At 30.1% G+C, this 14,297-nt stretch overlaps 1 protein-coding gene across 1 annotated transcript in view; it reads left to right on the top strand.

The window, feature by feature from the left end:
- LOC139516150 (nesprin-1-like) overlaps positions 1 to 14,297 on the top strand; it is a 246,966-nt gene that overhangs the window by 156,686 nt on the left and 75,983 nt on the right. The window contains exons 88-89 of the mRNA XM_071306037.1: positions 12,682 to 12,800; positions 13,568 to 13,775. Coding sequence (XP_071162138.1) covers positions 12,682 to 12,800; positions 13,568 to 13,775 — 327 coding nt within the window. The remainder of the gene's footprint in view (positions 1 to 12,681; positions 12,801 to 13,567; positions 13,776 to 14,297) is intronic.

Below are 14,297 nucleotides of genomic sequence, written 5' to 3'. Positions count from 1 at the left end.
AGATCTTAAAAGATTTTACTGCATAATACAGCAAGCATATACATGGTCGTATTGATTAAATGCACCCAACTATTCAATGGTTGTCAATCAATTCAAACTAACTGTTGATAAATCTATTTGTTTAACTTGAGTCGAAGCAATAAAATATATGTTATAGAAAAATTACCATTGATATGTTAAATAATTTACAGACTTCTAGTTTGAATACATTGAAACTTAGCCATTATAACAAACATTAATTTATAATTTGTTTTATAGCCAGTGGCAAATATTTCATACGTATTTAGAAAGAACACAACAGTAAACAAATGAATTTTGATTCATTAATATTCATGACATACATGTTTTTATGGTAAAGGGAAACCACAAATTTAAATATTCATTGAAATATAAATTTTAATGACTTTGAAAAGGTGCATATTTTTTAACCATAGAAATTGAAACATTTTATCCAACGGATATTGATATTTTTTAACAGATCAATCCAAAATAATTAACCAATTCAAGGCATTCAATTTCTAGAGCATTTTTGAGTGAGGGGAACTTTTTCATCCAAGTAAATTTTCAAGGTTGCAGAAAGCAGGGGCCTTGCAGCAACCAACATTTTCTGACCTGGTCTTCTATAAGAATTTAATCAGCAGCCAAAAAAAATAAATATCACAATAAAAATTGACTTTTAAATTGTTGCAAATATCTGTCCTTGAATGTAGATTTTTTCTTGCCTCTTGGGAATATCTTTAGAAAATATTGGAATGTTAACAACAGAAACAAACATGATATAGCTTTGCATGAGATTTTCTTAAAAAAAAAGATTGTTGACTATCTACACAAACTTCACAAAGTCAATTTAAATGTTTATCAAAAAGCTTAAAAGAGATATTAGATTTGATCTACATTAAAGGTAGATGTGAAATCACAGAAACATCAGTTTTTCAAAAAATGAATTCAACTGGAAAAGAAATATTGTTAGAAAATATAGCTGTAAATATTTAAAGTCAAAACACACTCTCAGATTTTTTTTAATAGTATTTTTGCCACAAATTTATTTATGTCTAAATTAAAAGCCCATAGGTCAGTCAATGGTGGTCTTGCAGACAATGCCGTAAAATATAAACCGCAATTATCGCCTGCCATAACAGATTATAAGATACCCAAACAGTTATTATGTTGGATTTAAACCACAGTATGAACTGTCATTAAAAACATTTACGAAAATTATAAAATTGTTTATGCTGTCAGTTCATCAATACATAATCCACGATCGGAAAGATTTTGTGCATTTTGGTTTTAAATGAATGACTTATTGTCCCTTTGCCAAGATATTATTTAATAGACAATACATAATTGTTAAAACTATTAACACCCTGTTTATAAAAAATAAATAAATATTGAATGCAGTTTTAGTAATTTTAAAGAATAGTAGGTAAATATTGTCCCATTATCAACCTTAAAAATCCCAATATTTTGGTTTACAAAAGTTCTGTTAAAGTACTTTTGAGTCCAATACACATACAGTCATAATTCAAATTTAAATCCTGGTTTAAATTTAAAAGGGGTGATCAGGTTTTAGTTCGATTTAGTTGTAATGTAGGTAATATATAGGTATAGATATAAACAATTAAGTTAACCTCCCTATAATTATAGTGGAATGACTCTATTTGGTTCTGGTTGAACAGGTGTTTAAGAAATGAAAGTGAAATGGATTTAATTGAAACTTTAGGACTAATCAACGCTAATTTCTTGAAAGTAACAATTTATATAAAATTGGAAATGAGGTGAATATGTGAAAAATATACTATCATGGGTGCTAGCCACTCTCTGGATTGTATGAGCAAAAAATCAAAGGAAAGGAAAAAGCAACTTGAGAAAAATGGAAAGGTAGCTATATTTTTAATTATATGAAAAAAAATTAATCTTCTCTTTTAGTGTATAAAGCAAGTTTTTTTGGTCCTTATTTGGTTTGAAAAGTGCAAAACAGTTAAATAATGAAAATGTGTGTCCAAAATTTTTATAAAAATGTTTGCTTAGTAAGTTAATATAAACACATTTATTCATTATAATAAAATGACTGTATAGTCTATAAAATTTAAATCAAACTTTAGATTTTTCTCAAATGCAAAGAAAAAGTTTGTTTGAGGGGTTGGATAATCAGTCAACTTCCTAAAGGTAATATTAAAATTTACATCTTCAAATATTTTTTGTATAATAAAGGAAATATGGGCCATATAAGTATTGGACTGATTCACTTAGTTTTTCTTGATTTGTGTAAAATTTCATCCCTAATAAAGCATACCTCATTAAAAGGGTATATTTTTTCTTTAGAAATGAAGATATTATCTGAAAGATTTTTTAAGATTCGAAAATTGTTTCTATTGTAACTTTTAACAATTTTGATGATAATCTAAGAATTCTTTTTATCATACAATCTACAACAATTGATACTATTTTTACCTCTGTATATTTTATTTTCACACAAGGTTTCAATTGTCACGAATATAGTGTAAATATTGATGTTTTTGAAAGTTATGAAATTAATAAGCTAAGAGAAATAACAAAACAATTTTTACTATAAACCAAGTATTTGGTCATATTTCAATACCCTTTGAAGATTTGTATGTTTAAATTATACATAATATAATTTTAATCTGGTTTGGTGTGATTTAAAATAGAAAGGTTAAATCAATTTCAACAGCAATTGGATTGTGTTGAAGTGGGTATACAAGATGAACTTGATAATTTGGCAGTTGTGGTTTGTTGTGGTTTTGAGGCGATCATTGTGGTTTTCGGTTATTTGTATCCCTAAAGATATTGCGGTTTATTTAACGGAATATATACTTCAAGTCATGTCCTTAAATAGACTATACCTGGTACCCTATAATCTAGTATAGATTACAATATAACAATTACTTTTCCTTACTTGGGAAGATTTTCACGGAACATTTATGGCCAAAGATTTCATTGTAATTAATAAATGTTGATTTAGGCTATCGTTTAATTTTCAGACATGTAAGTCTGACTTGTCTACGATTATTGAAGTTAAATCAGGCGCAATGAACTTTTTATTGAATATTATTGCCGTATAGATTTCAATTTCCTCACGATTTTGATATAATCAGTCAATATATCCTATGGTGTAATTAGCTTGCACTAGAATTTTACTCAATTATTTGAAATTCCTGAACATTTTTCATCTATTATTTATTTTTTTAATAAAAGTATTGAATTCCATTAAATTTTTATTTTTATTCGGAAATGATTGTTTGTATAACAATTTTGAAATAGTTTTTATCACATTTAAGCTACAGAATCAATTGAATGTTGCTAGTTTTTACCAAATTTAAGTGCTATAGAACAAACTGAACATTGCTGTCTTATGTTAGGAATTTCTTGGTGGTCTGTTGTCATATCTCTATGGGGAATTAGAAGTTGATGGCAGATATTTGGTATTCTCTTGAATTTATTCATAATTGTTTCATGACTCCAGCAAATAGTTGATAAAAGGATAAAATGCAAGTTTCATAAAAGAGGGACAAAAGATACCAAAGGGACAGTCAAACTCATAAATCTAAAACAAACTGACAACGCCATGGCTAAAAATGAAAAAGACAAACAGAAAAACAATAGTACACATGACACAACATAGAAAACTAAAGAATAAACAACACGAACCCCACCAAAAACTAGGGGTGATCATAAATGCAATTGCAGAAAATGCTCAATCTGTAATTGTAGCTGCTTTGATTCAAGAGATGTGAAATTGTTTGAACGAATGATACATATTCCCTTATAAAAATGTTTACAGTATTTTATGTGATTGTGATATTGTTCAAGTATATATTTTCCTTCATTAACTTTGGAATTATTATTTTTTGGGGGGTGAAATTTACCATATAACCTAATGGTTATCTCTTCTAATATTTCTTCTCAATCAAGCCATTGTAGGAAATTTGTATTTTTATTATTTTTATTGAACTTTTTCTGTTTTTTACAACAAATATAAACATAACATCCAGAGGTTAAATTTTTTTGTTTTAATAGTGCTAAAACCGAGCAAGTTGTTCTTTCCACAAGATTGTACATAACAAGTGCAATAAACTTGACCAAGTAATGGCTCAACTTCAGATCTATATTTCTCTTGTATTACGTAATACTATATCAAAGCAAACCATTAACATTAAACACTATAAGATCAATAAGTGAACGACTTTTATCTTGGTGTAAATCTACCCTATTGAACAGTTAAGCTCACTGATTTACAATACACATTTAAGGAGATTTTTAACACTTATATTTTCTAAACCTTTTATATATAATCATGTTACATTTAAACCTTTGAATATTTTAAAATTATAAAACTATGGCTAATTGTATTAAAAACAATGTATTTCTGTTTTAAATATCTTTTTGTTTTAAGTTTGAACAGAAGATATCCTATTGAAAAATTGTCAATCAAAAAGGGGGCAACCAATAGCAAAAATAAACTGGTCAACTCACTCAACTGTCCTTTATCTGTTCGTCTTTTTATGCCCCACCTACGATAGTAGAGGGGCATTATGTTTTCTGGTCTGTGCCTCCGTTCGTCCGTCTGTCTGTGCGTCAGTCTGTCCCGCTTCAGGTTAAAGTTTTTGGTCAAGGTAGTTTTTGATGAAGCTGAAGTCCAATCAACTTGAAACTTATTACATATGTTCCTTATGATATGATCTTTCTAATTTCAAAGACAAATTAAACTTTTTACCCATTTTCAAGGTCCATTGAACATGGAAAATGATAGTGCGAGTGGGGCATCCGTGTACTTTGGACACATTCTTGTTGTGACAAATTTCAGGTCAAGACATTCACCAGCTATCTTCTTTCATTACTTTTGCTCACTTTGCAACAAACCTGTTTATATCTGAAACAAAATAGGTACAATTTGAAAATATATTTGATGTTGAACCTCGCTGAAGATTTAAGTACAAATGATTTTGTTAGAAATCGAAATGACACCAAAATTGCTATATTGTACTGACAACTGAACCTTGGAATCATTGAATGAAAAATAAACCAGATGATAAGGGAGAGAAATTTTGAAAACTAAAAACATTTGATAAAGAAAACAGTATGTACAAACCACAGAAAAAAAAAACCACTATGTCCAGACTACAGAGATACAAAACACTTTGTCCAAACCACAGAGATACTAAACACTTTGTACAAACCACAGAGATACAAAACACTTTGTCCAAACCACAGAGATACAAAACACTTTGTACAAATCACAGAGATACAAAACACTTTGTCCAAACCACACAGATACAAAACACTTTGTCCAAACCACAGAGATGCAAAACACTTTGTCCAAACCACAGAGATACAAAACACTTTGTCCAAACCACAGAGATACAAAACACTATGTCCAGACTACAGAGATACAACACACTTTGTCAAAACCACAGAGATACAAAACACTTTGTCCAAACCACAGAGATACAAAACACTTAGTCCAAACCACAGAGATACAAAACACTTTGTCCAAACCGCAGAGATACAAAACACTTTGTCCAAATCACAGAGATACAACACACTTTGTCCAAACCACACAGATACAAAACACTTTGTCCAAACCACACAGATACAAAACACTTTGTCCAAACCACAGAGATACAAAACACTATGTCCAGACTACAGAGATACAAAAAACTATGTCCAAACCACACAGATACATAAGACTTTGTCCAAACCACAGAGATACAAAACACTATGTCCAGACTACAGAGATACAAAACACTTTGTCCAAACCACAGAGATACAAAACACTTTGTCCAAACCACAGAGATACAAAAAACTATGTCCAAACCACACAGATACAAAACACTATGTCCAAACCACAGAGATACAAAACACTATGTCCAGACTACAGAGATACAAAAAACTATGTCCAAACCACACAGATACAAAACACTTTGTCCAAACCACAGAGATACAAAACACTATGTCCAGACTACAGAGATACAAAACACTTTGTCCAAACCACAGAGATACGAAACACTATGTCCAGACTACAGAGATACAAAACACTTTGTCCAAACCACAGAGATACAAAACACTTTGTCCAAACCACAGAGATACAAAACACTATGTCCAGACTACAGAGATACAAAAAACTATGTCCAAACCACACAGATACAAAACACTTTGTCCAAACCACAGAGATACAAAACACTATGTCCAGACTACAAAGATACAAAACACTTTGTCCAAACCATAGAGATACACAACACTATGTCCAGACTACAGAGATACAAAACACTATGTCCAAACCACACAGATACAAAACACTTTGTCCAAACCACAGAGATACAAAACACTATGTCCAGACTACAGAGATGATACAAAACACTTTGTCCAAACCACAGAGATACAAAACAATATGTCCAGACTACAGAGATACAAAAAACTATGTCCAAAGTTCACAGATACAAAACACTTTGTCCAAAACAGAAACATTAAAACAAACTATGTCCAAACCACAAAGATACGAAACATTATGTCAAAACTACTAAGATACCAAACACATTCCAAACCACAAAGATACAAAACACTGTATTGAAACTACAGAAATACAAAACACTATGTCCAATCCACTAAGATACAAAATCAATACAGAGATAAAGAGATACATTGATCTTCATTCATACAGGTACAAAGCACAACACCCATACAGTGATACAGGCGCTTCATCATACAAGGATCAAAAGCACTACATTCATACATGGATATTCATAAATGCAAGAATAGAAAACATTTGTCACCAATTTGAAACTTAGCTAGGAGTCAGTTCTAGTCTACTGGACTGCTATAGCCTATTGTTTTAGACATTAACCAGGTGTTGAAGAACTTACACACTTATTTCAATACTGAGAATTATACATAATTTCATGTTAAATTGACTGCACTGTTAGTTTTGAAAAGATTTGAATAATCTTCAAAAAACTTAAATGTTGAGTAATAAATAAGAGGGTTTTGTTATACAAGAAATATAAGGCAGCATATATATACTGTATAAACATTGTTTATTTACTTCACAAGAATTCTGTTTAGTTCACAAGAATGATAAATATAGACTTTTGTTATAATGGAGCCTGACTTAGTTTTTTGTTGAGTAGTGTAGACCTATTTTGTAAAATGTAAACAGAAGGCATTATTGGAGTAGAAAGGCACTAAGATGAGAAGAGGAATTGCCTACATTATACTACCAGTGTTGGGAATTAAGGGCCTCAACAGCTATTATGCATCTGTAGGTATTAAGAAAACACATGTAATGCAGGAAGTAAAATTAAAATATTTAAATTTTGATATAAAAAAGAAATTAAGACAGAATGTTTTACCTAAGTTTCTAGGTTTTAGTTATAGATTTTTTGGTTAATGTTTACATTGAGAACTAAATTATAGATTTTAAGACAGAATTCCTGTTGTGGATAGTGATTATCTTAAGCAGGCATCAGTTTATAATAATCGACTAGGTAAAGATACATTATTTTAAAAAACATGAATTACAATTTTAGAAAAGTATATTTTTTTTCTGTGTAGATAACTGTTTGCATATCACTTACAGTCAGACAAAATTAAGACATAACAATTACAGTGAGACCACATAAAGATTTAACGCATACAGTGAGACCACATTAAGATTTAATGCTTACTGTGATACCACATAAAGATATAACTCTAATAGTGAGACCACATAAAGATATAAGTCTTATAGTGAGACCACATAAAGATATTACTATTATAGTGAGACCACATAAAGATATAATTATTATAGTGAGACCACATAAAGGTGTAACTTTTTTAGTGAAACCACATAAAGATATAACACTAACAACCAGACCACTTACAGATATACTTGCAATCAGACAACATAAATACACTACACTTATAGTGAGACCACATACAGATATAACTCTTATACTGTGAAACCACAACATAAAGATATATAACTCTTATACTGTGAAACCACAATATAAAGATATAACTCTTATACTGTGAAACCACAAAATAAAGATATAACTCTTATACTGTGAAACCACATAAAGATTCAAGACTTACAATGAGACCACTTACAGGTCAGACCACATATAGATTTGCTTGCAGTCAGACAACATAAAGACATAACACTTATAGTTAGATCACATAAAGACATAACACTTAATCAGAGCACTTATAGTCAGACCACTAATAGTGAGACCACATAGAGATATAACACATACAGTGAGACCACTTAAAGTCAGACAACAAAATGATGTAACTCTTATTGTGAGACCAGTTACAGTCAGACAATATATAGATAACTATTACAGTCAGACTACTTACACCAAGACCACATAAAGATTTAACACTTAAGTAAGACCACTTATCGTAAGAACACATAAAGACATAACAGTCAGACTACTTACAATGAAACCATATAAAGATATAATACTTGCAGTCAGACCACATAAAGACATAAAACTTTAGTCAGACCACACAAAGACATTACACTTATAGAGAGACCTGACTTACATTCAGACCACATGAAGACATAACACTTACAATGAAACCATTTAGTTATGACAACATACACCCATAACACTTGTATAGAGACCACTTGCAGTCAGAGGATATAAAACTTACAGTGAGAACTACATAGACATTTCATTTAACGACAGAACATCTTAAAAAAGCAACCAATACTGTAAAATCTGCATAAGTGCACAACTAAAAGCAGAACAACGTAAATTAACTGCCCGGAAAAAGCGAAAGCAAACTTATTTCAACCAGAACCACATACATATTGTTTTATTGTGAATGTGAATTAGATATTTTGAATTGAAGTTTTCATCAAGTATTATGTTTAAATTCATAATATTGGTAGAATTGACAAAGTTATAACTTGAAACAAAGCCAGAGGTTGGTGCCAGTTCATTGGGTTTCAATAAGCTCATTGTGTATTCATATTTATCAACCAGGTGTTGAACGATTTATATACTCATTAAAATACTGATAATTAGTCTAATTAATTAACAATTAAAATATCTGCACTGTTAAGTTTAAAAAAAGTTTTGAATACATTTTGGAAGATGTTTACATGCAAAATTTTTGCATAATATTTTTATCTTTGTAATATATTGCATTTAGTTGTACAATACTATGTAGTTTTATAACATGGATGTGTGTATAAAACAATGGACATCTTAAATATAAGCATGTGACTTAGATGGAGAGTCGTCTCATTGGCACTCATACCACATCTTCTTAAATCTATGTGACTTGATAGAGCCTGACTGGACACCATGTTGAAGACTATAGACAACTTTTGGAAAATTTGAACTGGGATAATGGACATGTAATATAAGAGTGCAAAATGTGAAGAAACATTACCAGTTTTAAGAATGAAGTGCCTTTGTTGTGCATCTGTAGGTATTCATTAAAAAAAAAAAAAACCCGGGAAATTGGAAATTAAAGTGTTTTAATTTTGGGAATAAATACCTTTAGTAATATTTTAGCCACAGGTCTATTTAGAGGGGTATTTTTAGGTTAATGTCTAGAAGAAAAATCTAAATTGCAGACCTAGAGGCAGAATTCATTTTGAAAAATTTTTTTTTTTTTTATTAAAAGACCTCTGTCCAAAGTTTATGCTTGTGGTAAATGTGAAACATAAGTAAAACAAATTCTCTGAAAAAACAAAAAAAAAAACAAAAACTTTTTGATTAAAAATTGAGATATTCTTTATTTTCTAACTGATTTTCTTCAAATGTGAATTTATTTTATTTTATTCTTATTAAGGGGCTCCTGGGTATAAATCAATTTTTTTTCTAATATAAATGTATAGGATTTCGCTATATTTTTTTATAAATGAACTTTATCATATACTTAAAAGAAAAATGAAATAAAAAAATGTGGTCACCGTTCATTCAAGCTCACAATCTGCCGCCGGAAGAAGCATACATTTTTGTTAATGTCTTTTTTTTCTGTTGAGCTAATAGGAGAAATAGAGGTAATATCGAAATAAAAAAATAACCTAATTACAGAAATCGATTAAATTTTGCAATTATTTAGTTTATGTACAGCTTATTTGAAAACAATAATAAAAAATATAGGTCACCGATGAGTTAAAAAAGATATTTCAAATTTAATGCCAAAAAATGGCATTTTTGCACCAAAGGGAGATAATTTGGAGCTTTTTCAATGATATAAACATTTTAAAAGTCATCTGGGGCCAAACAGAATTGTTTTTATGGGTTGATTTTTGTACCATATCATAAAGTAATAACTAATAGTGTAATAAATAAAATTTTTAATGAAAAAATAAGGGTTTAATTTTTTGCTGAAATTTTTGTACCAACGAGCCACCTTAAATTTGGTTTGTTTTGAGAATTCTATAAATTTCAATTTGGACATCATTTATCATAATATACACATAAATAAGACTTGAAATCAGTTTGTTCTGTGTAGATAACTATTTAAATTCAAAGTCATGATTTTGTACGTTGTTGATTTTCCTATCGCGTTGATTTGATACTAAGTAACATTATCTTTAAATTGGATTAAAACTTGTTTACTTGTACATTTCCACTAATATTCACTGATATTAACATTATAGTAAAAGGGATTTCATTTCAGTTATTGAAATCTACAATAGCTTACAGAAATGTTATTGATTGCATAATAAATCATTACAAATCTGTTAAATTTTGTAAAGTCATTCTTTTAACAAATTATTTTGTTTTCATATTTTATGCTTATAAGCATGTTTCTCCCAGGAATTTTGTTTATGAAATCTACCTAGAAAATCTGTAGGGATTATTTTTATGTTAATAATAAAATATTTTAAAAAGGTTTGAATGATTAAAAATATACTTTATGATGAAAAAAATAGTAAATTTAGCCTAATTGAAATGATAAGCAATAAATAGTTCTCAAACGTTAAAACAAGTTCGAGGATTAGGCTTTTATAGACTAAATACTGGTAGTATGAAATGCTTTCTATTAAAAGGTTCTGCATAAAATTCTTGGATACAAAATTTTACACAATTACAATGTAGGCCTAAATTTATCTAAATATATCTATGTTCATAAAAGATTATTGATTAATTTCTGTTCCTGTGTATGATTTTAGCTTTTAATCGCAAATCGTAATCGGTCATTCAGATTTAAGAATGCATTAAGTTACATTTCTTAAGGTAGAGTTAAAATGGAGGTCAACTCTTATTAAGATGTGACTAACAATAAGACCTATGCAATTAGCATTGACAGTTTAATGTTTAGTCCATTTATTTATCTTCAATAAAGTCAGCTAGCCATGTGAATATTATTGCTTAACTTTCTATAGTTCAATTGCAAACTTGAATGAACAGCTATAATTTAGATTGTTGCAGGTAAATTTGTTTGTATTGAGGGGGTGGTGAAAATTTATATTATAACATTTTGTAGAGTTAGAGGTTGTTACAATATGAATTTATAATTCTTTGTTAAAAGATGTGAGAATGTTGCCATAAATGGAAATAAAATAAATTTCCATTAATGATTGTAGCTTAAAAAAATATGACCATTTATGTGTACATAGGATCAAATTTTAAACCTTTTATATCAATCTTGGATGTGTCTTTCTAATTTCATGGAGATGAAAATGCAATCAGTAAAGTAAGCTATTGAAGAACAAATGAATGAAAAACCATCCCTTTTACTTCACTTGAAATGATAAAATGAAAGTTTTATTCGAGAAATCTCACACACTTTTTAGTAGAACAAAGGCAACAGAAACCAAAGGCTATTCAAACTCATAAGTGAAAAATAACTAATGGCTATAGCATGAACACAAATGGCCAAAAGACAAACAATTATAACCAAAGAGCATGATTCCAATCAGAAAATCACATAATTTTATCTGGGACTTGAACCCAGCAATCTAATTAAAAACCGATCTCTCATCGGTCCTGTTTTCTGATATGTCGCGTGGGAGATCTAACGAAACCCACTTTGAGGTCACATGTGAGTGACCTCGTAGGTGTGTCTTTTTCGACCAATGAAAATGAGTCTTCCACGATCTTGAAAGTTTATCATAAGATAAAGGGATGTAACTTATTTTATTTACGAAGAAATCATCAGTCCAAATAATTCATAAACTTTTTTGATTGGCTTATTGATAGGTCGTCAACTCATTTGCGTATCATTATAAATTCATAACTTCCAGTTCACTCACATGTGACCTTAAAGTGGGTTTCGTTAGATCTCCCACGCGACATATCAGAAAACAGGAGCGATGAGAGATCGGTTTTTGATTAGATTGTGAACCCAGCACCTTGGTGTTTCAAGTCAAGAGAAAAAAGTCAGCAAACTGAGCTGAAGAAGCACTCCCAATTCAGTGCATAACAGCTGGCTAAGTATCTACTGCAATAAAGAAGCACTTTCCCATATCAACAGCCATCATTCCATTATGTCTCCTACCACACATATCCTGAATTATTATTATTTTTTAAATCTTACATTTTTTAGTTGGGTGCCAAATGTAACCAGAGAGCATGATTCTTATAAGAAAATTACGTTGACTTGAAATTTTCATTTATAAATATTATTCGATTTTCCTGAGATGCAATTTATTTCTTTGACTTTCAAAACCTTACTAATATAAAGGTAATAAGGGGTAATTATTTTATCTTACAGTCACTAGCTGATACTGTCACAAGTCACAGAGATAATGTTGATGGACTACAGAGGAAGGGAACCAGGCTTGTGTCCCGTGTCAGCACGAGGGACAGGGCACTTGTGGAAGGAAGGATTGGGTGAGTACAATTAATAGAAGAATAACGGAGATGTGGTATGATTGCCAATGAGACAACTGTAAATCAAAGTTCAAATGAAATGAATGTAGGTAATGGTGACATGCTTGGCACAGGCCAAGGAGATGTTAAAAGATAAAGTCACCTAGATTTATTGGAAAAAAAAGATTTTTTTGAACCAGTGGAACATTAATCAAAATGAGCTAAATAAGTTTTATACATCTTTGGCTTTTAAAGTATTGGGTTTGAGCATTTCTAATGAAGGTAATTAAATCTTTAAAAGTAATTAAGATGCACCAAGTTTATAAAAAAATATTTTCAGTTTTAAAGAGAACACATATTCAAAATGCTGGTATTTATATAAATATAGATATATAGAATTTGTCTAAATAACAGCCCAAGAATGTTAGAACTGTTAATTTGCAGAAGCAAATTTTTGTTCTTCCCTGACCGGGATTAGAATTTATATATATGCTACTAAAATATCGTAGCACCAAATCGCCTTGCACCATGCCCATCGTGCAAGACCACTTGACCATCGTGCCAGGTGTTACCTTTCCTCATAAGCGCAGTACATGATATATATAAAGGGATGATAAGAATATTGCAGATCAGCTGAATAATCTTGAAGAGGATCTTACAAATTAATGTAGGATACAGTCACAGAAATAATATAATTATAATATAAATAAGTAAAAAGCTTTTGTAAAGGTATAGACATTGGCATGTTATATTTAGTACATGTGTTTGTAAATTAACCAATTTTTTAGTGACTCTGAGAAGAAATTTGGAGATCTTGTAGATCAAGTCGAGAAGACAAAGAGGCAGTATGACATTATAGATAATAACTTAGATGACATTAGAGAGGAGGTCGACCAGTACCTAGCATGGCTAAAGGAGAAGGAAGACCTCCTGACCAGGGAGACACCTAGAGGTTACAGTGTCAAAGAGGCTGAGGCTAAACTGGCCAAAAATAATGTAAGTGTATTTGGTAATTGTGTTTGATGTGTGCTACAATCAATTTCAGATACTTACTTTGAAAATAAGGAGATGTGATATGATTGCTAATGAGACAACTATCCACCAAATTTCAAATGAATTTGATGTAAGCAATTATAATTGTTTGCATTAATTACCGTTAACATTATTATTTGTGTTTGTGGATAAATGATAATCATTTATTTGTGACATGTGGGGAGAGAAGAATCAGAATCTGGAACTTTTTGTAATTAGATATAAGACTTGGTATTTATTTATGTGGAACACAAACAAATTTGTTATTAAAACAATTATATGTCAAAAGCACTTCATCCATGTTTTTTTATCAGATCAATAAGATGTTGATCAAATGAAATACACACCATTCAACTAAAACCTGACATGGTTTCTGTAATGTACATTTGATACACTTCAAAATTACTGTCAAAATTGATAAGAAAAAAGGTGCAACTGTAGATTTGTTTGAATTCTTTTGAATTACTGACAAAATTAATAAACCAT

Source organism: Mytilus edulis, chromosome 3, assembly GCF_963676685.1.
Source record: "Mytilus edulis chromosome 3, xbMytEdul2.2, whole genome shotgun sequence".
Taxonomy (NCBI): Eukaryota; Metazoa; Mollusca; class Bivalvia; order Mytilida; family Mytilidae; genus Mytilus; species Mytilus edulis.
This window is presented reverse-complemented; position numbering and strand designations above follow the sequence as displayed.